At 39.1% G+C, this 26,853-nt stretch overlaps 2 protein-coding genes across 5 annotated transcripts in view; both read right to left on the bottom strand.

Moving 5' to 3' along the window:
• Positions 1 to 6,640, bottom strand: part of LOC131351899 (rho guanine nucleotide exchange factor 17-like) — a 110,275-nt gene extending 103,635 nt beyond the window's left edge. The window contains exons 1-2 of one of the 2 annotated variants that reach the window (XM_058387611.1): positions 5,638 to 6,640; positions 1,922 to 5,550 (exon numbers count right to left, since the gene is read on the bottom strand). In XM_058387611.1, the coding sequence (XP_058243594.1) occupies positions 1,922 to 5,550; positions 5,638 to 6,181 (4,173 nt within the window). In that variant the 5' untranslated portion in view covers positions 6,182 to 6,640. Of the gene's footprint in view, positions 1 to 1,921 lie in introns of both variants that reach the window. The other variant, XM_058387610.1, reaches the window with a different exon arrangement.
• A 1,205-nt stretch (positions 6,641 to 7,845) lies between these two features.
• LOC131352416 (P2Y purinoceptor 3) overlaps positions 7,846 to 26,853 on the bottom strand; it is a 31,267-nt gene continuing 12,259 nt past the window's right edge. For 2 of the 3 annotated variants that reach the window (XM_058388534.1, XM_058388536.1), the window contains exons 2-3: positions 14,557 to 14,673; positions 7,846 to 11,617 (exon numbers count right to left, since the gene is read on the bottom strand). In XM_058388534.1, coding sequence (XP_058244517.1) covers positions 10,572 to 11,594 — 1,023 coding nt within the window. In that variant the 5' untranslated portion in view covers positions 11,595 to 11,617; positions 14,557 to 14,673 and the 3' untranslated portion in view covers positions 7,846 to 10,571. The remainder of the gene's footprint in view (positions 11,618 to 14,556; positions 14,674 to 26,853) is intronic. The other variant, XM_058388537.1, reaches the window with a different exon arrangement.

The following is a 26,853-nucleotide window of genomic DNA, read 5'->3' on the forward strand; positions in this document are numbered from 1 at the left end:
CAGAAAATGATCGCACATATTCAGCTGTTTTGGCAGAAACTGCATAGTATTGTTGTTATTCTTCTGGCACCAAGAAGTGTAAACTTTTTAACATATAACCAGACAGTGCAAGACCATGTCCAAAGTCTAATGCTTCCCAGTGTGGTGATGTCATTCTTATAAACGAACCTGTGAGGACCCCATCAGTGCTAAACCTCCCTGTGTCTTTAATAGCTTACTGCAACGTGATAGTAGTTAACTACTCTGCATTGATATGTCTTAAAAAATAACGGCTAGTGTAATGTTAGTCAGCTACTAACATTTAATATCTTAAATTAGCTAGTGTCTTTACAATGCTAGTCTATCAATTTTAGTTGGCTTTACTGAATTCATGGGTGTGCTTCTTGTACAACAGAGAGTCCTCTGTTACAGAAAGGTTATATGTGCAAATGTGGTCTGTGGTGCAGACAAACCAATTTCAAGATCCAAGTGGGAAAATTTGAATGCAAACCATCAAGCAAACATTGAACCTAATTATATTAAAGGTCATGAAGCAGGATTACTGAGGCTAGTATTCAGATACACAGACAGTGTGTTTATTTTCACTTACCTTTATTCATTTGCCAGACACAAGCTTAGACGATCAGGTGCTAATACTAATGCTTCATTTTGCTTCATCAGTGTTTCTTTTGCAACAAGTGTGCCATCGAGTTTACTCTAGTCTTTGTCTCAAACCAATTGTGTATGCGCGCAAGAGACAGAGAGACGACTGTGAATGATGACTCAGATTGGACCAAATTATCCGAGCTGAAAGTCAAGGCCAGTGAGGCATTTTAACTCTTATCTAGGTCATAATGACACTTCATTAAACAGGGGGAAAAAAGCATTTCAATTTCAGGACGCAGGAATGTTGGCTAACCAGCACAGTATCAATCAAGGTAATTCATTTGTGCCCGTCACAGTCAGCAGTCGAAATTTCAACAGAGCACAAAGAATCAAGAACAGCCAGGCACCAACAAAATCTAGAGAAAGTACGCAACCATAAAAGGTGCTAAAAGAGAATACGACCTAGCCTTGCCCTACAAAAGGGTAGATTCATTATACACATCCAGAGAAGAAACTAATCTCTGAAAATGTGTAACAATTTGTAATAAATCTCAATCTATATACAGTATATACCCCCCAAATCCAGGGCACTCTTAAATTGAAAATATATAGAGGCCATTTCACAGGAACAACCGCTAGGCAGCCATTAGAAATCTTATAACAAACTGTTCCCTGAGCTAAATTGTTATCTAAATACACAAGGAGGTAAAATGATCTGTTCAAAACATGCCAGGAAAGAATGAGCATGACTTTTCAAACAGCTAGAGGAAAAAAAATGCATGCACTTGCACTGAAGAAAGTGAGGCATATGGGGCATATCAGAAACGCACAATACGCATACACAATAAGGTGTACGTTCATACTAAGCGAATGTTTGAGGAATAGAAGAAATAAAACTCCTGAGAAGACTTAAGATCCCTATTTGGCCCATTGCTTGCATCTAATCTTTTACGATCACAGACAAAAGCAGATCTCGTGCCATAAAAGCACTTCACTGGAATCTGAGTCAATATGTCTCACAAAAGGAGACCATGAGGCATAGATACTACTACTGATACAGGTACACATGCACACATGCTTCTCTGAGATCTAGCTCTAACTACTTTACAGGATGATTGATCCATCTTATATTTGGGATTACAGGTACAAAAACTAAAAAACTCTAGTCTTCAGTGCATACATCAGTGGTTTCAGCTTAAAGCAACACAAAAAGAGATTTCCGTTTTCCAAGGATTGCACGTGCAAACACCAACAAATCACCAACATTTCATATTTACATACTAGCATCACACAGACATAAAACTTTAAAAAAAATAAATAAATACAAGTGACCTACCACACGTGGTTTGGTTTTAAGTGGGACCTGAGTCAGCTCATCACTGGACTTCCTTTGCAGTTTGGGGTCAATACTGGCTGTTGCAGGAGCAGAGCTGGTACCTTCCATAACAGCCCCTTCACCAGGGGCATCTGAAGACCCCTCGGGTGGATTCAAGGCCAGAATGTACTGTTCCGTCACATCCTCTAATGATGGGGTTCCTTCTCCTTGTCTGCATCTTGAGAGCTGTTGGGGTTCAGGGCTTTTAAAAGAGCTACGCTGTTGGTTAGATGTTGAAATGGGCACAAACGTTGCAGGCTCACTGGCATGGCGGACATGTTTAGGCCTTATTTTAGGTACAGGAAGCTGAGGCAGGATGGACTTGGAAGGATCCAGATGATCTTCATAAGTCTGATCTTCGTGCTGTTCCTCTAACTGGTCCCCATCATCGCAAGACTGTTGATGTGCGACACGGTGTGTGCGTTTCTTGTAACCGCGACGACTTATGCAAGGAGACAACACCTGTGCCAGCTTTGGGTCAAAGGGCAACTTTGGCTCCTCATTGCCCATTTTATTAACTCCATTGCGGTCAAGATGGCAGGGCAAAAGCTCTGATTGGGATGGAGAGCTCCTGTTGGAATACTGCTGACACTGCTCATTGTTTCGCTCCCACAGCTCATCTCTTTGCTCTGACAAGATCGGCTCACTGCTTGAAGGAGGAATGGGCTGCTCTAACTCATTAATAGGTTCATTAGAATGTTTCTGGACTTCAAGGGCTGGAGAAGCCAGTTCACCCCGTCTGCTGGGGTCACTAAAACTCTTCTTTTTCACTGCTTTTCCATTTGCCTTCTCATCAATGAGCTTGTCCATTGCACCAGGTTCATGCACTATGCTCTGTATCACAGTGCTGTAATCCCGCAGCGAGTCATTATACACAGACAGATCACTAGCTGCACTGCCGGTACACTCTGACAGATCAGCTGCAGAGGAATCTGCACTTACACCAACCTTTGAGTTTAGAGAGAGTGAGCCAAGTAGGTTGCTATCCATGGAAAAACTGTTACTGCCATCCTCTGCTACTGAGCGACTCCGGTGCGGCATGGGATCACTGAGAGATCGGTAAGCAGACTCACCATTTGACTCCCCGTTACTGCCATTGCTGGAGTCTGAGCCATTGTTGGCAGCTGAGGAGAATTTCCTCCGTCTTCGAAGAGCACTGGGAGTAGGCGGAGCCTCTAAAGAAGCCTGGTTTACATTTTTACTGATGCTTACATCCCCTATAGCTACTGCCTCATATTCTGTCCTCACAGATGGAGCAGGAGCAGAAAGAGACTTCTCCAGCGTCATGTTGGGTGACTGGTCCTCATACAGTCCAGACTTAGTCCAAACAGTGAGCGTCTGGCCTAGCAAGTCTGTGCCAGAGGACAGCCCTCCATATAAGCCTGCCTCTGGCTCTGTGACAATTCCTTCATCTGTGAGACTTGATTCATGTCCCGAAAGTTCATCCAATGACTTATCACCAAACATGTTCTCCTCTGAATTTCCTCTTGGTAAACATTTCCCACTTTCTCTTTCAGCCTGCTTTTTGTTTACAGTCTCTACAATCTGTCCATCCATCCTCTCCACTTGCTTCATGCTTGTTTCTTTATTAGCTGCCACTATGTCAAAATTCCCATTTCTTTTAAACCCTGCAATGTCATCATTATCATTATCATTATCATAATCATCATCATAATCCTTGTTAGCACTCATTTGACAAATATCTCTTATTACTTGTCTTGCTTCTTGAATGTAGCGATCTTGTACAGGGGTTGGCATCGGCTCTTCATAATCATAACAACCTCTGCAATCATCACTCTCCACCTCTCTATCAGAGATGACTACTCGATCTCCATCACTTTCACAGTCCAGTCTTTGCTCAGAAAAACTCCTCATAGCTGACCCTAATGGTTTCTCCGAGTAAGTGAAAGACTTGGTCCTCCTCAAAGTAGCAGTGAGGTCCTTTAGTGAGGGCCTTCTAGAGTTCAACCCTGCAGTTCTTGAGCCCATTCGGTACATAGCTGATGTGCTTTGAACACCCTGGTTGCTGGATTTCAGACTTTCTTCACCTTCTTGGCCTCTCTTCTTCATTCTTAGCTCTGATAAATCAGTTTTCAGGTAACTCAGCAGTGACAGAGTTTCTGAAGCAATATCAGGATTTGACATTGATATTCTGTCTTCATCTTTTTCATGACTGACAGGACGGCAACCTAATCTGTTTTCTGAAGCTTTAGGAGCGCCTTCTCCTTTATTCATGCTAGGCACCAGCCGAGGACGAACACGGACAGGAGCACGAGAAAAATTGTCCCCATGCCCAAAACTAGGTGAGCGGTACATAGTGGCATTGCCATGATATGTTTTGCTAAGGACAGAAGATGACGCTCTGTTGGATGTTGAACTCACAAGATCTTCAGCCTTCAGAGTCTCAGTGCTGGAATATCTGCTACTGCAGCGTGACCCCAAGGGGGTGGAGAGAAACGAGGGAATGGTTACTTTTGACACACGTGATACAAATGGGACATTACTGGTGCCAGCTTGTCCTTCAGATGCTTTACATAAACGTCTATAACTGTCCTGAACAACAGAGGAACCCCGAGCTCTCTCCCACATCTGCCCAGTAACGTAGGGCTTAGACCGGAAGCTGTCAAGCCTACGTCCCTCCATTTGAGAATCACATGAACGCTGGTGGCGCTCCAGGTGCTCCATCATCACGGGCTGGTTGTCACTGTCATCAGATTCCTCATTCTCTCTATTGCAATTGCTTTTCTTCTTTTTCCTCAAGGAACGACGTCGAACTTGATGAGCTAATCCTGCTGGGCTGTCTTCCTCACTACCTGAAGACCTATGAGAGAGTTTGGCCCAGGCATCATGCTTGTTTCTTGAAATATATGTGCCAGTTCCTTCACTGCTGTGCACAAACGAAAGTGTTTTTCTATCTGACTCGTCCTCCTCTTCTCCAGAGCTCAATCTCTCACGAGTGCTGACCGGTTCCACGGAGGAGCCCGTCTGTGGTTTTGAGGAACTATGTGAGGAATGCAAACTATCTGATGGCTGCGGCTGCTTCGCCCTCTGTCTCTGCTCCTGCCGCTGCTCACTGTAAGCACCCGAATGGGACCTGAGAGGCAGTGCAATAGAACTAGTGCGAGGTGGAGGGGTGGGTGGAGTGGGTCTGGGGTCACTGTCTGTCCATCCCTTTCTTCTAATTTTTTGAGTCTCGACTCTACTTATATCCGTTGACGGTTTTCTTGTCACAGAGCTAAGATCACCATCATGAGAATGCTTTTCTGTGCTAAAACCAGAGTCCATACCCTGATGTCGGTTAGCATCATGATCTGAGCTGTTTGTGTCCCGCCAGTGTCCTCTTGGCTGCAGTGGCGACTGCCTGTCGCTCTTGTCTGAAGACGTGTTGTCGTCTTTTGTGTTGTAGGAATGGTGAAGGTGATAGTCATCAGATTTCAAGTCCTCTCCATCTGACATTGACTTGTGCTTCTTTCTGTGACCATCCCCGAAAAGCTCTCTAATTTTTGTAACGCTCGGCCAGCTCGAATCTATGTGAATAGTTTCACCTTGGGAAGAGCGATGGCGGCGATAAGACTTGCATGTTGAAAATCCTAGGACAAAAATATCATCTTCTGAATTTACAGTGTTACCACTAAAGCTGTCAGAGCCATCACTGATTTCAGAATAATCAGTCTTACCTGCTCTCGTGCCACCTCCGATCTTTCGAACCCTCCTTTTATGACCTCTATCCGAATCCGAGCCAGAGACGGACTCTTGACACTTATGATCCGAAAGTTTGTCGCTCAGGTTTCCAGAAAGATCTTTGTTCTGATCAGGGAAACATCCTGAAATGTCCTGGGAAGATGATTCATCTGGAGATCTAATCCTGTGTGAAACTGTAGACTGAAGGACTGAAGTGCTGCCTGAATTTGTGTTTGTTCCAAACTTTTCAGAGAGCTGGCGGATTGAGGGTGAAATGGTATGAGTGGATCCCTTCTTCAGCTCTGCCCTCGAGAGGCTGGCTGCTGAGATTTTGGAAACTTTTCTAGCCACAGCAGCACTGCGCATATCCGAGGGCTGTGCAGCCGGAGGGGGAAGGGCTCCTCCAGTCTCCAAATCCTCCGAGCCGTGGCGCTGATCCTCGGCACCCGAACCGCTTTTATTGGCCTTCCAATTGTGCAGCTTTTTAAAAGAGACACTCCGGTAAACCGCAGCTTTGCTTTGCGTCTCCTTCTCTGCCATCCTGTCTCTCTTTCCTCTCGAATATTTGGCGTTTATATTCCCTCGGTTTTTTTGTTTGTTTGTTTGTTTTTTTTTAGTTCATCGATAGATCCACAGCCTTTCTCGTGTGTTTGCTTTTACAACCTGTAAACTAACGCCGCGTCCCCATTGACCCGGCTCTGTTTTTACGCAACAAATCAAACTTTACAAAACAAAACTTTCCACCTCATGGAAACTGATGCAAGCGCGAGTTTCCCAGCATTGCTTTCCTTCCGCTTAATTTCCATCCATGAAGGAGGAAAAGAGGCTCAAAGTCTGACCAGCAAGTTCCTGACTTGTTGAACTCCACCGAAAGTTTCCTCAAAGTAAATCCCATATCGGAAGCTGAGCGCGTCTCTGCATGAACGCATCTTTCTTTCAGACACCAGCGTGCTCACAGTGATTCAGACATCATTAAGGTTGACTTATGTGCTGTGTTTTTTGTGTGTTTTGCATGCCTAAGTGGTTGGTGGGAGTGAGGGAGGGCGGGACTGAGGCATGGGGAAGGGGGAGAGTAAGCCCCTGGGGTAATGGGGGAAGAAGAACTGCGCTTCCTCTCTGATGGGAAAATACACAGACACACACATACCCGCACACACAAAACCATGCTGCTAAATAAACATCAAGAGCGTGCTATTTACATCCTGGATGTAGATCAAGAGCTACTGGATGTGAGAAAAACAAAAACACCTAGAATTCAAATTCTAGTGATTCCCTCGAGATTTGTGTTTACACTCTGTGTCTTAACAGAAAAACTGAAAGGAAAAAAAAATGGCCTGCATCCCCCCCTCCTCCCAACCAGGTCATTGAATCCGGGTTTATTGCCCTCCTGAGTTTTTTGGCATTTTTGTCATTTCTCAGATTTGTTCTATTCCTGGCTTCAATCCTGTTCTCCCCTGTGTCCTTATGGGTTTCCTCAGGCATCTCTGTTTTCCTCCCATCTCCATGCCACGTGATAGACGAGCACCCCATGTACAGCAGATTGTGTTCCCACTATCCTGGCCAGGATAAAGTGGTTCCTTAAGACAAACAAATGGATTTGTATATTTACGCATGGTAAAAACAGGCAGTTTCACTGTACAATGAGATTCCTATTCTGAATTCCTACTGCTTACCATCACTGCTGTACAGTATACAGATACTACAAAATAATATATATGAAACAAATGTGAGCGTGAATTATGTATGCTGTAGTGCAATAAACCTATAAATATCAATTTTTGAAAGAAATTGAGCTTTAGTTTATATAAATATAGTGAAATATAATAAAAATATAATATATAAAAATATAAAGTAGTTGTATTTATACAATCTGGTGCTCAGCCCATACAACCGTATAGACTGGTGCCGAAACTGCTATCAGTGGGAGGCATGCTTGGTGAAAATCACTGATAAGTTTGATGGACTGACTTTGTAGCATCTACCTGATGATGGGTGTGTAAAGAGAGTTTTGGTGGGTTCGGTCTTAATATACTATATTAATAATAATAATAATAATAATAATAATAATAATACTGTGGCTCTCCTGATGACCCTGGTCTGAAAAATGACCAAATATGGCACTTAATCCACTCCTTGCTGCTCTTGCTTCATGTGTATGTTGTGTTAGGTTATTTGTGGAAAGGTCACATGATTCAAAGTTGTTTATAGAAGTGCACTTTTATTTTCATTTGTATACAATTATACATCCATTCATCATTCAGTCATTCATTTATCAGTAATGGCTTTATTCTGTTTAAGACTCACAGAAAATAAGAGGCCTATCCAGGGAACACAGGATAGACCATGTCAGAAGCAGGAATATACCCTTGATGGGATGCCAGTCCATTACAGTGTTCCGCGCACACACACACACACACACACTTTTGCATAGCTACCTACTACCATGTTTATATTAAAGGAAGAGAGAGGAAACTGAAAAACCCTGAAAAAGGACATGCAGACACAAAGAATATTCACAGAACTGCACACAGAGATCTGGAGCTCTGAGGTGCTACCATGCTGGCCTGCATTTTTACAATTTTATTGTATTTGATAACAATGAACCTGAAGACAAAACACAACTTCTGGTGGTTTTTACTGATTTCTGATACTGTATATTAGTGCAAAGTTTAGATCTAAGGACATGAGCAAAGCAGGCAACAGCAAACATTGTGGCATGACAAAAGCATAATTTACTAATTGTCACAGTGATGACTATTTTTTAAAGTTCTATATTTCTAAAATTCACATTTAATGGTTTACCCATACAGCACAAACACACGAGTTTTATAGCTTCACAAAACTACAAGACACTGAACAGCTTCACAAATTAGTCATATTCTCACAAGGCCAAAAACAAATCACAAATGTTTAAGTGGCACAGCATTTTCACTACATATGTCTTTTCAACAGCTACACACATTTATATTCATAAGGTTTGCTGGTGTAGTCTTAAGATGCAAGTGTGAGATGCATCACCACATGCAGGAGTGCAGATTATTAAGTCTTCATATATTTATTAAGGGAATTATACAGTGTGAAGCTTGCATACTTGTATTATAGATTCAGTCATGTTTTTATATCAGTACTTGCTTAAGAAAAACTAGGGTGTTATATTTTGTTCAGAACAGAAATACTTTCCCTTTAAATAGAGACAAGTCAGAGCAGCTAAATGCAGAAAGACTAGACGCATTGCTGCTAGCTCTTCTTGGTAAATCACACCACCTATTGGCTGAAGTCTTACATGGTGCCCTTCACATTTATTTACATTTACACGTAGCAGGAATTATCGTTACGGCATACATGTGTACAAGAAGACAAACAGTACTGTGTGTTGAAAGGATGTTCAGAATGAGTATATTGTTTTTAGAAGATTATGGTGAGATTATGTTCTTAAGTAAGCGTAAGACCTGAGACTTGTTATTAGGAAGTGCAGAAGGCCATTTGTAAAGTTTTATGACTTGACAGTGAATTTCACCCATGTCCACATAAGGGCTTTTGGCCCAGTTACCCCTGGGTATTTGTAAATTCTGGATTCTTTTTCAAGTTTGACACTGATCATACTTTACCTGGGATTAACAATTAATCCTGGCTATTCATAACCTGATATTTCACACTGTATATTCTTAAACCCTCGGTTTACCTTCTTATTTGCATATTTGGGGTGTTAACAATCATGATTGGATAAATACAGCGTGCAATTCTGTGATCTTCAGTGTTTTGCCGCCTGTGCCACCAAGCTGTTTTTGTTAGGTGACGCACCGTCCTGGTTTTGACATGATATGAGGCACGTGCTGTTCAATTTCTGATGTCTGGTCTGTTGCTAATCATTAAGCCATTATGTTTTAAACACCGCATCGTTTCCCCCTTTGTAAACATTTGGTGCCAAAATGCGTAAGTAACTCCACAGAAGTGCTGCTACTCCATTTCTAAATTGAAACGTTCCTCTACAATGCGTTAAAAGTGATGTTTAGAACAACGGAAAACTGGATTAGGCAGAGTGAAAAGCCCTGTGTATATACATATATATATATATATATTTCCCTACAGCCTCCAAAACACTATCCTTACACAGCCAATAAAGGACTTTTGGCCAAGTTTCACTGGAAACTTTGTGCTGTTTTTGCTAGTGTTTCACACTCTCACACTCTTTCATATTGTTTCACACTAACCACCCTTTCTAACACATCCTTCCATTTTATCCTGGCTTGGGACTGGTAGTGAGAATGCACAGGAGAGTGGCTGGGTCAGTTACTGCCTGGGAATCGAACCCAGCTGTAGCAGTGAAACTGCAATATTTGTGTACCACACACATTAACTCATGAGTATACATTTTGTTTTATCATAAATGAATAAAAAAAAATCGTATGACTATCTGTGGACTTTCTAGTACAAAGTCAGCACATTTTGATTAACTGAGATTCAGTTTTTATATTAACCCTCTGTACAAAAAAAACTAGAACTAAAGTCTTGAAACATGTATTGACCTATTAATATTGATCATTAATATGATCATGTATTGATCATATTTGTTGGTTTAAAAAATGACTACAATTAACCTTTGATGGGCTGATTCAGGCTCAGGTTCATTTATAGAAGATGTGATTAATTAGGGTAATAATTATTAATTATTAATACACGTGGCAGAAAAGTGATGTCAAATTCTGCAGACACCTGCAGAGGTTTTATGTAGATTTTAGTGTTTTAGGCTAAAGAAAGAACATGTATGAAAATGTTTTTTCCATTCTACAGTCTTACTGTTAATTTGCTACGTGATTTGATAAAATGTCATTATACTGTTTGCATCATTTATTGAATTAGAGCAGGGGAATCAGAGAGTAAGAATTGAACCTAGGTGCGAGCCTATTATGTGCATGCATGCTTTTAGATTTCATGCCCTTAATGATTTTTGGTTTATTAGTTTTTTTGGTGGTCTTTCTCCTTGTTTGCTGTTTTCTCTGTATGTAGTGACCCTGAGCAGCAGGCTACGTGTGCTGCGTCTAAATTTGGGCTGTGTGAAGTAGAACAGGATAGGATCGAGCACACTGTTCATGCTGGCAAAGGGCCTCGTACTCTTATAGACCACAGAAAAAAAGTTTCGAAGTTGGCATGGAGCATCAGGCAAGGTCCTCACTGACAGGTACATTGTTTTGGTCACATGAAAAGGTAGGAAGCTGACAGCAAACACCAGCACCACAATAGCAATCATCCTCACAGCCTTGCACTTCTTCTCCTTTGCTGCTTCACCACTGGCATCACCCGGTTGGCACAGAACCCGTGCCATCTTGCAGTATAATAGCACAATGACCATAAAAGGCAACATGAAGCCCAGACAGGTGAGGGCCATGCCGTATGGGTAGTATTGCTGCGAGCGTTCAGGCACACTCAGATCGTAGCACACGGTACGATTTCTCTGGATGCCAGTCGCTGCAAATTCAAATGTAGGTGCACATAAAAGTGCCACAATGACCCAGACACTGGCACACACAGCCCATGCCAGCTTGCGTCCTGCTCTTCTGAGCCATGGGGACAGCGGATGGCAGATTCCCATGTAGCGCTGAACGCTGATGCAGGTAAGAAAAAGGATGCTGCTGTGCAGGTTACTGTAGAACTGGAAGCGTACCCATCTGCATGTGAGCTCTCCAAAGGGCCAGTAGTCTCGACTGCCATAGTTGTAGATGAGCAGAGGGAGAGAGCACACGTACAGGAAGTCAGCTGCCGCCAGGTTCAGCGTGTAGATGTTCGTCCGAGTCAGGGAACGTCTGCTTCCCCACAGCTGCAGGATGACGGCAAAATTGAGTGGCAAGCCGAGGACGAAGACCACGCTGTACACCACAGGGAGGAGAATGCGCTTAAAATCCTCATTGTAGGTGCAAGAAGGCAGAACAGACGATGAGGAGGAAGTATTCTCCATCCGAGAAATGATCGATTTACATTCTAAAACAGAGACAGGAAAGAGACAGAGAATTAAAACACATAGTAGGAGTGATAAAGAGTCATCAGCTGGTCAAAAGTAGAGTCTTCATTTTATTTCATTTCATTTCTCTTCTGGTTAGTCAAGTGATTGTTTAAAAAAGACAAATGTATGTCATTTTATGAGCCTCTGGCTTCACCAGTTCCTCCTACATCCCAAAAACATAGCAGTAGGCAAACTGGTTACTCTGAATTGCCCCTAGTTGTGAACAAATGTGTGAATGTGTACAGACCAATGCCCTATACAGGGTGCATTCCCACCTCAAGCCCAGTGTTTCTGAAATAGGCCACAGATCCACTGATCCTGACTAGAATAAAGTTGTTACTGAAAATTAATAAATAAACCACAGGAAATACTTTAACCACTGATATAGTGCTATATGTACAGATATGTACAAGCAGGAGACAAAAAAAAGGAAGACCCACTGGCCCTGTTATTATCTGTGGGAATAATTCCTGATGGGAGTGGTCTCTTCCAGGATGACCCTGCCCCCATTCACAGTACATGAAGTCGCACTGAATGGTTTAGAAGCTGAAAATGTAAATCATATGGTTACGGCTTTCACAGTCATCAGATCTCAACCCAATCGTTCAGCTACATGGAAGCAACATGTTAGACAGTGCTTTCTACTATCATCATAAAACCAAACCTCTCTTCAGTACTTAAGAGTTAGTTGACACATATGTATGAAATACACATACAGTATTCATTACCAAAACAAATAAAGATGAAGTAAGAACTTTATGATTCATGTCCCAAGACTTAAATATTAATACTTTTGAACTATAAATGAGCTCATAAAATAAAAGGAACTGGTCCACATAGCTCTTAATTCAATCCCAGGATCTGGATGTAATTTATCTAGGAAGTCAGTGTGTTATGCTACTTGGCATTCACACCAAGGGCTTTGGCATCAATCACACTAATCTGACTCAGAAGCAGCCAAGCTAATTCCTTTCAAGTATTTCAATTCGTTAATCCTTGGCACCACAACTTGAATATGTGTGTTTGCATTTTGGAAGTTACAAGACACACAAGTGTGCATCATTAGATAGATATTCAGTTTGAAATCTATATGCAGATAAAAACAAGGCTAAAATGAATTGCCCTAGAAGGACTGTACATTGAAAGTTGAATATTATACAGACTTTAATAGAAATACTATGAATAGTGTGTACTAGGTATAGTAGGCATAGTGTGTAATATAAAGGTCAATCATTCTTCTTGAGGAACTGCTTTATCCTAGTCAGGGTCCAGCTTGGAAACCTATCATGGGAACACTAAGCATGAGGCTGGAATGCACCATAAATATGACGGCAGTGCAGGACATTACCACAAATTCTACATACTTCGAGCAAGTTCAAATTGCCAATCCAGATACTACATCACATATTATTTGCAGGAAACTAGAGACCTAGGAGGAAACCCATACAGACCCTTGAAGCACATGCATGGAAACTCCACACAGACTGCACCCGGAGCTCAGAACTGAACCCATGACCTTTAAGCTGTGAGGCAGCAATGCACTGCACCATTGTGACCTAGTATACAGCCTGAATATTAGCAATTATGAATATTATGAATACTGTGTAGTAGGTATTGTATACATGTGTAGTGGTTTGGAAAAAACGTTATAGGACCAGGAGCTGAGATGCACTCCATCATTCCAGGAAAATTACACAAGCATTGATAAAGAGCTTCAACTGAAAGTACCCTACATTCTCAAACACAGCTTTGAAGCGAAGGTACCCAGCATAGCATTTTTAGTTTCAGGAAGAGAATTTTAAACTGAGATCTCGAGATGAGTCAGGACTGTGCATGTTTAAGGCATACTTCAAAACCTATCATTAGTTGGGCTCTGAAAAGGTAATCCATTATAAAGCTTGCATTACTAGTACTGCCTTGCCGAGTTAAATCTGTCTGCTGAAAACCCTGCACTTGTGTCAAAACCCTGTCCTGTGCCTGATGCATGAGAAGAAAAAATACAGCTGGTCCCAGATTTAAATATAGTATATATATATAGTATAAGAATAGGAGTAAATACAGTGAGCAATGTAAATAAAGAATGGTATACAAAAGAGTGTACAGAAAAAACTATGAATATAACATACAAAAAATATGACAAAGTACAAACAAATCCTGACTTAATAATTGAATGTAATGACCTATACTGTAAATGATACTTTTAACATTTTAAATACACTTTACACTTCAAGGATGAATTATTATTTACAAAAAAACAAGTAATGTATAATAAGATGCCTCTGCAGTTAAGGAATGAGAGAAGACTCAGAGATTTGTACAGTGTGTGTGTGTGTGTGTGTAAGGAAATCGGAAATCTGTACAGTGTGCCAGGAAGCTTCAGCAGACTCGATTGTTTCCTGTGAGTATAATTATAGTTATGACTGAGATTGAATGTGTTCCAAACCGGATGTTAAACCTTCCAGCAATAAACTGAGGAGAATAATAGAGGACTAAGACTATCACATCCTGAAATTAATAGTGTGAAACATCTATTATGAATACAGTGTAATAATATATTGTAATGTCCCCATACTGTGAATGGTGTATGGTAGAGATAGGGATGTTTAGGGACCTTACGATTTTTCCAGAATCACTTTCACTATTTGTGTCAATTGGTGTATAAGAATAAATGCATGTATATATTTATATAATTCACATATTTTAAATGTCCTATTAATTCTCAAAACACATTTTTACTGCACTATGCACCTGTCTCTCTCATATATACATTTTGTATGGACTATTTATACACATAACAGACCAAATTTTCAGGGCACTATGCACACACACATTCATACTCATTCTCACCCATTCAGTTTTACTTATCCAGTCCACCTATCAGCATTTTTCTGGGAAAACATGAGAAAAGAAAACTCACACAAACTTGGAGAATATCACATATGAAACTCCACACAGGCAGTAATCTGAGCTCAGGGTTGAACTGGGGATCATGGAGCTGTGAGCTGGCAACATCCCTCTGACGTAATGTGTTAATCTGAAAGCAGAGTAAGAATTAATTGAACAATTTAATGTGGAATGGTAATAACTCATGGGAGGGGCATTATGTTGCTTGTTTACCTCTGGTTTAGGCCATACCCCCTTCAGGTTTAAATCTGAATACATATAGCAGCATTGTGTTACAGCCCTAATATTTACATTAACCAGTGTCAGTATTAGAAATAGCACGAATACTGTTAATGTAAATGTGTACAGTGATTGTTGTAGTGTGTGCATATAGGAATAGTGTGACTAGAAATAGCATTTATAAAATGATCAAGTTAATAGTGTAGGCTATAGCATAATCTATTGTTTAATAAACTGTACATTATTATGCTACGTTCACACATACAGTGATTTTATTGCGGCAAGTCACCAGCCGCTGTACTATGAACTCACTGCCAGATGCCATAGTAATAATGTTTATCAGTGGGTGGTGCAACTAGCATTGAAAAAAATCAGTTTACTTGCCACTAAAATGAAACATTGTGGAGGGAGTTTTGGCGTTTATGTAGAAAATTTAGCAGTATATATATATATATATATATATATATATATATATATATATATATATATATATATACACACATGCATCATATAATACATAATGAAAGAGATTCAGTGTGTGCTCTTTCCCATGGATCATATGCGCCCTACTGTCTTCACTCCCATTGATTGTCACTGCAGAAAGTTCATATTTGCATAAAGTTCAACATTTCTCAACATTGTTGCGTCACTGGACACAAACACATCTAGTCAGCAACGTTGCTGTCGCTCATGTCATGCCATAAGTTGCCAGCTCTCACCGAAAATGACTCTTTGTTGCTGTGAGTCACTGTATGTGTAAACATTTAGTAAACCCATCTGTATTGTTTAATAACTGCAACACCTTCCTACACCAGCAGGCTGCGCACTCTCACAGGAAGCCACCAGGTTCAAGGAAGCCTGTGCTGTGCATGTGATGCTTTCACAAGCTATTAGGACTGACAGAGTTCATCTCATTAGAGTTGAATTTTTAAAGTGCTGCAGTGCTTCCAAAAACGAACTGACGCATCTTTAATTTCTTAATCCTGCCTCCTTCAGCCTGTGATCCAATAATCGATCATCTGCCATGTTTAAGGTAGTTCTTGAAATTCAGACAGAGGATTCTAGGAATGTAGAGATAGGAGTCTATAGAGGGAGTATACACATTTGTTTCCTAGTCAGAAGTATTGTTTTTTAGCCTGTGTGGTAAGGCTATGATATAAATTCTTAAAATTCTTCCCACCGAGTTATGGTACCTAACAATAATAAGGACCACAAATACAAACTGATCGTCAGTAGACTGCAAGTTCGAATCCCTGTGATGCCTGTGGGTGGAGGGATGTCATACAGTCCTCTTGTCAATCAGGGACACATGCCGATACATGGGTGCTGTTAGCATATTTAAGTAGAAAAAAGTGTAGAGTGCATTGTGTCGACTGCTACATAGATTACACTGCCTTATACCATGTTAAACAGTTACTTCCAGACCTCAAAATTGATTGGTCGAACAGCATTCCAAGAGTGCATATTTTTTCTATAACCGCACAGTGGATCATTCCACTTGTCTATGCTTGATTAGTAAAATTCAACTCCACAGTGGTAACTACAGTAGAGTTAGCAACATCCTCAGCAGACATGAAATGTGCTTCTTTCAGGAATAATTTTTTACTTAAAATATGAAAACAAGTCAGCTGAAAATGAAAAGGAACAAGGGATGCCAATTTTACTAGAAGCATCTTTAACAGCAGAGTATCAATTAACATGAGCTAGCTAGTGAGTTAGCTGGCATGCTGTGCAATGTTTGAGCTCAAATCACAACCGATATTCAGTACAAATTCTCTCCAAAACTAAGCATAGATTAAATGTGAGACAGAAGAAACAAATGATTTGACTATTTCTCAAAGTAAATACTCAATATCTCTTACATCTCTGATCTGAGCTGTTGATGGCACCAAAATTTTATCTAGTAGAGATAAGGCCCATATACTTCTGCTTATCCCCCCATCCTGATTGTGTTCTACAGAGGGACCATCGAGAACATCCTGAGCAGCTGCATCACTGCCTGGTTTGGGAATTGCACCGTCTCGGATCGCAAGACCCTTCAGCGGATAGTGAGGACAGCTGAAAAGATCGGAGTCTCTCTTCCCTCTATCACGGACATTTACACTGCGTGCTGCATCCGCAAAGCTAACAGCATTGGGGATGACCCCACACACCCCTCACACACATTCTTCACCCTCCTGCCATCTGGAAAGAGGTACCGGAGCATTCGGGCCCTCACAACCAGACTGTGTAACAGTTTCTTTCCTCAAGCCACTCAACACCCAGGACTTACACAAAATAACTCTCTCTCTCTCTCTCTCTCTCTCTCTCTCTCTCTCACATACACACACACATACACCCAGAACTATACAAGACTAAAGAGAACTGAAGAGAAACTCTCTGTCTCTCTCTCTCACACACACACACACTCTTTCACCTGTGTGGACACACACACACAACTTATATTGTTCACTATTTATTGCACTACCTCAAACCCTGTTACTATTTTCATTACTCTGCTATGTTTATATTTATGTTTATGCCTATTTCTATTTCATTTCATTTTTATTCCATTTCATTTTTTACATTTCACTACACGTTCTTTTTCTTTCGGTGCCAAGTGTCTTGTTTTTGTGTTGTCTTTTTCTTTTGTAACTACTGGTTTTGCACTGTATTGTCTCTGCTCTGTTTGCACCTAGTTGCACACTTTGCACTTTATGTGGCTAGGTCCTAGCTGTGTTGTTTTTTTCGTATTTGATCTTTATGTTGTATGTTTATGTAGCACCAGGTCCTGGAGAAACGTTGTTTCATTTCACTATGTACTGCGTCAGCTATATGTGGTTGAAATCAATAAAGCTTCTTGAAACTTGGAGGGTTTTAAGTTAGTGTTAACTCTGAATCACACTTTTCTAAATAAGCAATCAATCCACCAATTCAGCTCCTTGCCCTGACGTAAACCTCACCACATCCGCAACACAGCTTCATATCTGGCAGTAACTTCGTGCTTTGTCATCAGTCTCTGTTTTTCTTTCTCTTACTAGTTGTCTGTCGAACCGTAAAACAACACACCTCAATTTCCCAACAACTGCCCACTGCCTGGACATGTCTCTGCCCATATTTCATGGTGATGACAATTCTTACACAGCTCTCCTCCCTTCCACAAACAGCTCATGAATCATTTAGCACAAGCTGTTTACTTTGTCTATCCAGGATAGCAGACAGGAAGTTGACTATGCAGATGCCTGATGTCTGGAATGTTTGAGAAATCCTGGAAGCAAGCAGAGCCAATTCTGAGACATATTTCTACAGAATAATACAGAAATGTGTTTGGGTATTTGTCTGTGAAAAATGATTAGCTGGTTTTGGCTGGTTCATTTATGGGAGAACATAAAAATGTTTTAAAGTAATCATGCCTATTTTTAGAATAGCTTTTTATGGTAATATTTAGCACTTGGATGTTTGAAGCTTCCCTTTGAGATTCCCAGGAATAAATTATTTTGTAACCTCGGTAGCATTAACAGTAAGGTAGGTTTTATTTGCTTATATCTGCTTTTCATTTGATCATGGCATCAAGCTTAGTATCAGACAACCAATCAGAAATTGCACACTGCATGCCACAGATCACGTGAAAACCAGTATGTAGGCACTTAACAAAAATGGCTTGGTAGCTTTAGCCGTGGGGGAAATTCATGACACTGAAAAATTAGCAGAAGTTGGATATCAATAAACATTTGGCCAACTATGTGACAAACGTAAAGACCGAAAATATGAAAGCCCATTTCCGCCACTTAATAAAAAATAAAAAAGGTTCTTGCGACTTTTTATCTCACGATTCTAATTTTTTTTCCTCAGAATTGCTTGTGCTAAAGTGTCAATATGCTTACTGTAATTATGAAAAATATAAATAACATTAAGATTCCTCAATTTCTACTTTTGAGTTTATTGACAGGTTGGAAGTGACCCTATTAAGCCAAAATATGCTTTCTGTGTTGTCTTACAGATGTCTGAATAACTTCTTAGTACACTGCATATTAAAGGGGTCATTAAATGCATTTTATATCTTTACATTATGGCCCCCAATCAAAAAAAGTGTCCCCTTTGTTTTTACACCGATTAAATGTTTTACCTGGAGTACATTAACAGTTGCAAACATAAAAAGAGCTGCTTCATCGCAGACAAATAATAGCAGACATTTGAAAGTGTTCCTCCCTACAAAGTAGAATTGTATATTAACTGATTAGATCAATATTTTATTCACAAATCTGGCATCGCATTATTATTCCGAAAGGTAGCAGTGAAAAAAAAGAAGAAAATATGACATGACTGATGAAATATTATCAGGGGAAAATTATTCTCAAGTCAGTATACTGTAATATCTATCATCAGACAATGATTTATCATTATTTTTTTTACTGGACCACAGCGGTACTTCACTGGGGCTTGGCAGTACATCAACAGAATGCTCCCTTGATTTGCATGTTAAGGGGCATGCAGAGGGAAATTGTTATATCGTGAACGGGGTTATATCAAATTCTGGCATTACAAAAAGGTGGCTAACACAAAATTCATATTTCAAACTGAGATGTGAACTGTGCAACTCGCAATTCTGAAAAAAAGTCAGAATTGTGAGTTTATATTATGCAATTCTGAGAAAAAAGTCAGAATTGCGAGTTTATATCACGCAATTCTGAAAAAAAAAGGCAGAATTGCGAGATTATATCTCAATTCTGAGATAAAAAGTCAGAATTGTGAGTTTATATCACGCAATTCTGAGATAAAAAGTCGCAAGAACCTTTTTTTATTTTTTATTAAGTGGTGGAAACAGGCTTCCATACGAAAAAGATTAGAAAGCTGGGAAAACAAAAACAATACATGCTCAGGTGCAGAACGGCAGGGCTGTCCTTACTGATGTATTTGTCATGGCTGTTGACGCCACAAATATACAAATAATTCTCATTTGTTAACCCAGGGTTTAGGAAAGTACAGTGAGAAAAGTAATAGTCTCATTATTTCTAATCACACTATCCGGGGTTTCCTAGATTGGTTCTCTTTTGAGTCTGGTTCCTCTCTAGGTTTCTTCATCATATCATCTCAGGGAGTTTTTTCTTGCCACTGTTGCATCTTGTTCCTATATTCCTGTAAACCTTTTATATTCGTGTAACACTGCTTTATGTCCATTGTTAAAAGCACTGTACAAATAAAATTAAACTGAATTGAAGCATCAGATTAGGAATATCCAGGATTAACTGTTAGCCCCAAGTGAAGTATGAGCAGTATGAAACATGAAACAAAATTACCCAGGATTCTATTTGACCCAGGGTCAACTACTTCAAGTGTGAAAAGCCCTTCAAAGACTTTTATTAACAGTAAATAATCTGACGAGGATGCCAAACATGAAACCTTATATTGAAATCTAATATAAACCTGATGTTTTTTTTAATTGTTTAAAGATAGTGAGACTGGCTTGTACATTTATACCAGCTTCCACTGTGTCTGTTGCTATGAAACGATTGAAATAGAAACTGAGTTTAAGCTAAACCTAAAATAAGACTCCTCTACAGCATGACTAAATACAGCAAGTAAAGCAATATGATTGTTTATCCTCCTGGTGAACCAGTGCAGTCTCTGATTCAGAATATTCTTATGTGCTCACAGCATTCTTATCTATAATAAGGCTGACCATTATAAAAATCTGTCATATGACACTCTATTATTCTATAAAGATCTGAATTTCCATCATAATGTATACTGAAAGTCAAGCTGCACCTGCAAGACCACATTTTCTAGTCAACAAGAGAAGCCCCTGCTGCTAAACCTAATATGTGGGGTCTTTTTTTCTCAGCAGGGTGTTTAACAGCTGTGCATCAAGAACAGAATATAAACAAGGACCTCTGAGCTCATGACCTATTCTTTTATTAGAATTTCCATGCACAAAACATCTGGTATCATTAAAAAAAATAAAAACCCTCACATTACTAGTATTAGCATAGCATCCTGCCATTATTAGCATTTGTATCATATCACAAAGCACAGGATTTTGTATTTATTAGCGCTGTTTTTTTTTTTGGATAAATGGTTTAAATGAAAGTTAACGCAAGTCATGATGAAAGACAAACTGACTCCTATGAGAGTGAAAGGAAAAGAACATAGATGTCACTCGTGTCTCAGAAACAGGAACAGAGGCCAGAAATCTTACTCAATAAAAAGCTAGCATATGAGCTGGTGTTATTGCCCCATCATCTAATCCCTTTTTCCATCAAAACAGGAAATGAGGACAAAAATAATCTGTAATTATTGACTTTATGACAAAGGAAGGCCAAGAGCATTCACTTGTGTATTTATTAGCATTTCTGCTCATTATTTGTTTTAACTTCACTGCTCCTATTACAATGTGAGAAAAGAGTATTGGCTTCTGTATTTATTAGCATTTACATCAGCCACTAAGTTACAGCCTTCATTACAAAGACAAGAAAACTTTACCATATGGCAGAGGAACATTGACTTCTGTCAATACTAGCGGTTCAATATCAAGCAAGTTCACACTTTATCGTTAAGAAATGAGCATGGACCTCTACATTTATCAGGTGTAAAGAGGTGTTAGTCAGAGGCCAGGGGGAACTGAAGGAGCTGGAGAGATCCACAGCTCTGACAGGAGCAGCTGCTCCCAGGAGAACATGGCACTGGGTTTTATAGAAGAGCGGTGAGCCAAATGAAACCCATTTTGGTGACTCAGCAAAAGTGGAAAAGGTCCTGTAGATTGATGAGAGCTAAACTTAATGTTTTGGTCATGGCACAGAGCTCTGCACTTGATAGAAACTCAATATGCTGTGCGCCAATTAAGAAGACTATCCTCACAGTGAAGAATGGTGGCTGTAGAATGATGCTGAGAGGTACTACTAAACTCTTGGATGCTTCACTGACTTTTCAAAGGTTTCAAAGCAAAAAAGATGAATACTTTTGATATTTTATTACTTGGAAATACTTTTACAAACTATACTGACCCCACAGCCCATCATCCATTTGGGTTAAAGGTCCAATTGAGGTGGAAATGGAAATGTTAATGAACGTTTGTTTTGTGTCATTGACTTATTTATGTATTAATACCCCTAGTCACTGACTTCATATAAATCATAAGCATGAGGAACAAAAACACGGGTCGGTTAAAGATCTGGTTTAAAAAGCTCATTTAACCTACAGTCATTGATTCGATAACTCCAGTTATAAAAATTCCTTCCACTGTGTGCATGAGCAGGAACCATGCAGCTGCACACTGAGGTGTTTATGCAAACACTTATCATCCCTGACTGCTTACCAAGTGGGCCTTCGCCCTGTGTCAACCTTTTTGGGATCAATAAAATACAATTGGACTATAATAATATGTATGGGTTTTTATTAAAGCAGAGTACTGGTGCACACTAATATGTGTGTGTGTTTGTAGCTCTCCACACTCCACACTAGCAGGTGGGAAATGAAACTCCACAGCAGATGACAGGTTATTAGATGGAGCACATGAGCTTCCATAAGCTTTTTATAGACATAACACACACACACACACACCTGACAATATACATTACACAACTAGGGCTGTAACGTTAGTATTTTTGAATGTGATATTGGAAAACTGGAATATTCCATAAGGATAAGAAAATCTCATAGCATAGCCTGAATTTCACTAATAATGCAATAAATAATGAGCAAACTACAATCACATACAAAGCTCTTCAGTGCAACGTAACCACTTCACCACTAAACAAACGAACTGTAATTAATTAGCACAAATTTGAGCCAATTAATGTTTTTAATCACATCAATGATGATATAATGAACTTATTATGAAAAATAAATTAATCCAGTTTTAAAAAATAATTTAAAAGATTAGATAAGATAAAGCAATTCATTCATGCATTTCTGATTCAAAATGTTTGCAATTATGTTTCCCAGAGCACAGGTTAGGTTAGCTAGCAACATTCATATTTTTAAATGAATCTAAGTAGACCACTGAAGGTGCTGATTAATTTTCTAAAATAGGGTCATAGGAAGCCTGGAGTCTCTCCCAGGGGACTCAGGGCACATGCCAGGGGACATTCTGGACTGGTTGCGAACACACACACACACACACACACACCAATTCACACAATCCGGAGATGTCAAATCAACCTATGCCTGTCAGTGGACTGAACTTTGGACTATGGCGGGAAACAAACCACAAAAACTCAAACATAATTAATATGATTTTTTATGTTAATGAGCTTATTTGAATGTTATCATTTCAGCTTATTCAAATGAATGTATAGCAGACATTCTACATAGTATAATAAATGAATTACATTTTTTATTTAAAAAATGATATGGTAAAAGATGGGAAAAATTTAACATTTGTAGAAGGAGATACAGGAATGACTGTTTAGAGCTGCTACAACACAAGCAAAATCAGGAAGTAATTTGCTTCTTGTGGATGTCCCAAGACATCAGCCATTAGGCGACTATAAATGGTTTAAATGTATGATGTCATTCATTCATTCATTAATAAACTAAAAATTGACCACAGTAGTTTACCAAATTTAAAGATGAATAAAACACTTTACACTAAGACGTGCTGTTCTAGGAAAACCTTTTCCCCCAAATCACTTCTGCTTAAATCCTGTATAATAAAATAAATCAGTCTCCCGGTATAATAAATCTCTCAGTGGAGTCACTGCAGTAAAATAATTGTCTGAGTTAAAAAGCCTCTGTGGCTCTGTCCCAAATGTATGAAATCATGTCTACTAGAATTCTGGACTTAAGAGGAAGTTCCAAACGCTAAAACTTCTCAAATGCTAAAAAATGTCATGGGTGGTTGTTACAGTAGTTTACGATGGTGCGTCACAAGATTCAAATGACTGTGTAATGAAATAATGCATAAAGCTAGCTGTTTTTACTGGAAACATAAAGCTAAAGATCATATGTGTATACACTAGTGTCCCTTTTATGCGAGCGTCTCCATCATCAGTCCATTAGGCAGCAGATTAGAACACTTTTAAACAGGCAACGTGCAAGGCTATCTGCATGCACTGGCTCAAGGCATAACATTCTGAAGTAAGGAATAAAATGCTTCATAGGTCATGCTGTTATTAAAAAAAAAAAAAAAAAAAAAAAAAAAATCAGTAACAGAGTGGTGTCTATGTCCATTTCTAGTTTGCAGTTATTTAATTATTTTTCTGTAACAGCAAACCACAAAGTGTTTTATTCGTCTTCTACCACAGCAATTTCCCAACGTTTAGAAGTGGTTTTCATTAAATAATGAAACATCGTACTATTTATCCAATTTGAGCGACATTGAATGTCCTTGAAACAAGTTCACACACTTCCTGTTATCACTAATATAGCAGCTATAAATACTAATTCCCTCACTATCATTCCCTATCACTCTCCCTCTTTTGATAAAGCAAGAAGAATCTCATGGTACTGAGAAGTGCAAAGTCCTCTGACTTGAACACTGTAACCATAAAAAGTAAACCCCTGATGGAAAAAGTCCTGACAGTAAAGAGCCTTACTGTAAATGCTGAGCAATATTTCCTCCTGTTCCAGAAAGTTTCATTTTTAGATCACATTAACTATAGATGTCCCTGTGAATGGACATTAATTCAACCCTCTATGGAGCCAGGTTATTTACAAATGATAAAAATAAAGTGGTTTCGGAATTTGAAAAACATCACACCGAATGCTTTACATTTTTTTTGCATATCACATGACTCTCATCCAATCCAAGTTATTTGGAACATCTTTATCGCATCTCTCAGTTTGTGAGCTTATTTATGTGGAAGATGTGGACAGCCTTTTCCTCTGAGAGTGTTACGCTGCCTCCTGAACTGGCTTCACCCTCCCTGTTTTGTATCTGCTGTGTGACAGGGGAGAGATGCCTGGTAGGTTTGAATTGCCCACTATTAAATCACAGAGAAAATCTGGAATAAACAACTCTGAATAAAAAGGTCTATATTTCTACATGTCCATTTACTTATATCCAGCCACCCACTATACTGGAATTAGGAAATACGTTGGAAGCATCATGTCCATGCATATTGTTTGTTTAGTAATTTTTCAATATTACAATAAAATTAAAATGATCAATTAAAAGACAATTATCTCTGATAATTGATTTCAAGAAGGATTACAGTAGTTGTTTTGACATTTTTATACAAGAAAACCATCTTATAGGGGGAAAATGTTTTATATATATATATATATATATATATATATATATTAATGCTACCATTTGTCAAAAAGCCTTTAAACCACATCTTCAAATAAAACCTCAACTATAAACCACATCTGGTCATTTTTGTTGAGCTTATTTCACAATGCCTTTACATGCACATGAACTTTAATGACAACCCATTCTTAATCCGTAGGGTTTAATATGTAGTTGACCCGCCCTTTGCAGCTATAACATCTTCAACTCTTCTGGGAAGGCTTTCCACAAGGTTTAGGGGAATTTCTGGCCATTCCTCTAGAATTGCATTTGTGAGGTCAGGCACTGATGTTTCACAAGAAGGCCTGGTTTGCAGACTCTACTCTAATTTATCCCAAAGGTGTTCTATCGGGTTGAGGTCAGGACTCATCCATGTCTTTATGGATCTTGCTTTGTGCACTGGTGTGCAGTCATGTTGGATCTATTTCACATTTTCTGTATATTTTTTCTATATGTTTGTTCTAGATATGTTTTTACTGTAATCATTTTTATTCTATTTTTATTCAACTTGAATGTCACAAACAATCAAAGAGCATGTCTCTACATGTCACACTGTGTATGGCCGTGTATGTGACAAATAACAGTGTCAATATTATTATAGGATCACTCTGACAGGAGTGTGTGTTTTGGCACAGTGTCACAAAGAGCTAATGTTAGCTCAGTATTTCAGATGAGTGTTCAATTTCTTTGCTTATGTTTTTACCTTAAACAATATCTTTTTTCACCTTTACATGCAAATAAATTTAATCCCAAACTACTGTAACATGTCAAATGTGTAGTTGAAAAAAAATGTAACTAGTGTTTAAACTTAATAATTTGGGAGATCTCTTCACCATAATAATATTTGCTTAGGAGATCAAGACATCCAAAGGAAGTCACATCTTGTTTCATTTAAAGATCTTATACCATATATGGGCTGTAGAAGATCTTTGTTTTATTAGTTTTCCCCCAAAACAGAAAACAGGATACAAAATGTCACTGCATCAGGAACTTCAAACTCATTCCCAAAGGCAATGGACAAAGAACAGACACAGAACAAAAAGGGGGGAAAAAATCACAAATTATATAGGAGTTTAAAATTAGTTTTTATCCTGAACTAAAAAAATGTTATTGAGAAGGTCTTATCTCTAGCCAGAGTTACAGAATACAGAGTCTATTAACTATTAAATGGCAGTTTACATTATTTTATAATGAAAAATGTGTTTATAGAGTGAGTTTAAGTAATTACCTTTTTATTATTACATTTTTAACAGGCTTAAAATTCCTCTTAAAGTTTAAAAGTATATTGTGATAGGTTTGCTATGTGCCCATCCATCCATACAGCCATACAGGGTGAGGAGACCAAAGTACCCAGAGGAAACCCCCCGCAATTCCACAATTCACGCACAAAAGACTTCCAGGTTACAAGGCAATACTCCCTCAGGGCTAATGCCAAAAAGACAAAATCTATGCAAACAATCTTCCGGTATTTATTTGTTTGAAGTACTGGGTGTACCGAACAGTGTCTGGGGTTTTGGGCTGATAATCTACAATACAATAAATACAGATATGTGTGAGTCAAGTGACTGGAATGGGAGCTTCAAACCAGTGCTTTGGTCTTTCAGGTCTATGCATGACAGTGACACCTTGGCTGTCCTTTTCGTCAGTGGTTGTTAACGTTTCTGCAACACTTCCAGTCTTTTTGAATGTGTTTCATTTGGTGCTGTATATAATGTGCTTGCCATGTTTCCTGTTAAAGTCCATCGCAACCTCTCATCTAGCCATGAGAATGACTTCAGTACTTTCTTTCATATAAGTCCATAAAGTATAAAATATTTGGAAAAATGTGTAATTTTACAAAAATGTGCTAATTTACACTATCTATATAGACACCATGCATAACAG

The sequence above is a fragment of the Hemibagrus wyckioides genome, linkage group LG04 (genome assembly GCF_019097595.1).
Source record: "Hemibagrus wyckioides isolate EC202008001 linkage group LG04, SWU_Hwy_1.0, whole genome shotgun sequence".
Taxonomy (NCBI): Eukaryota; Metazoa; Chordata; class Actinopteri; order Siluriformes; family Bagridae; genus Hemibagrus; species Hemibagrus wyckioides.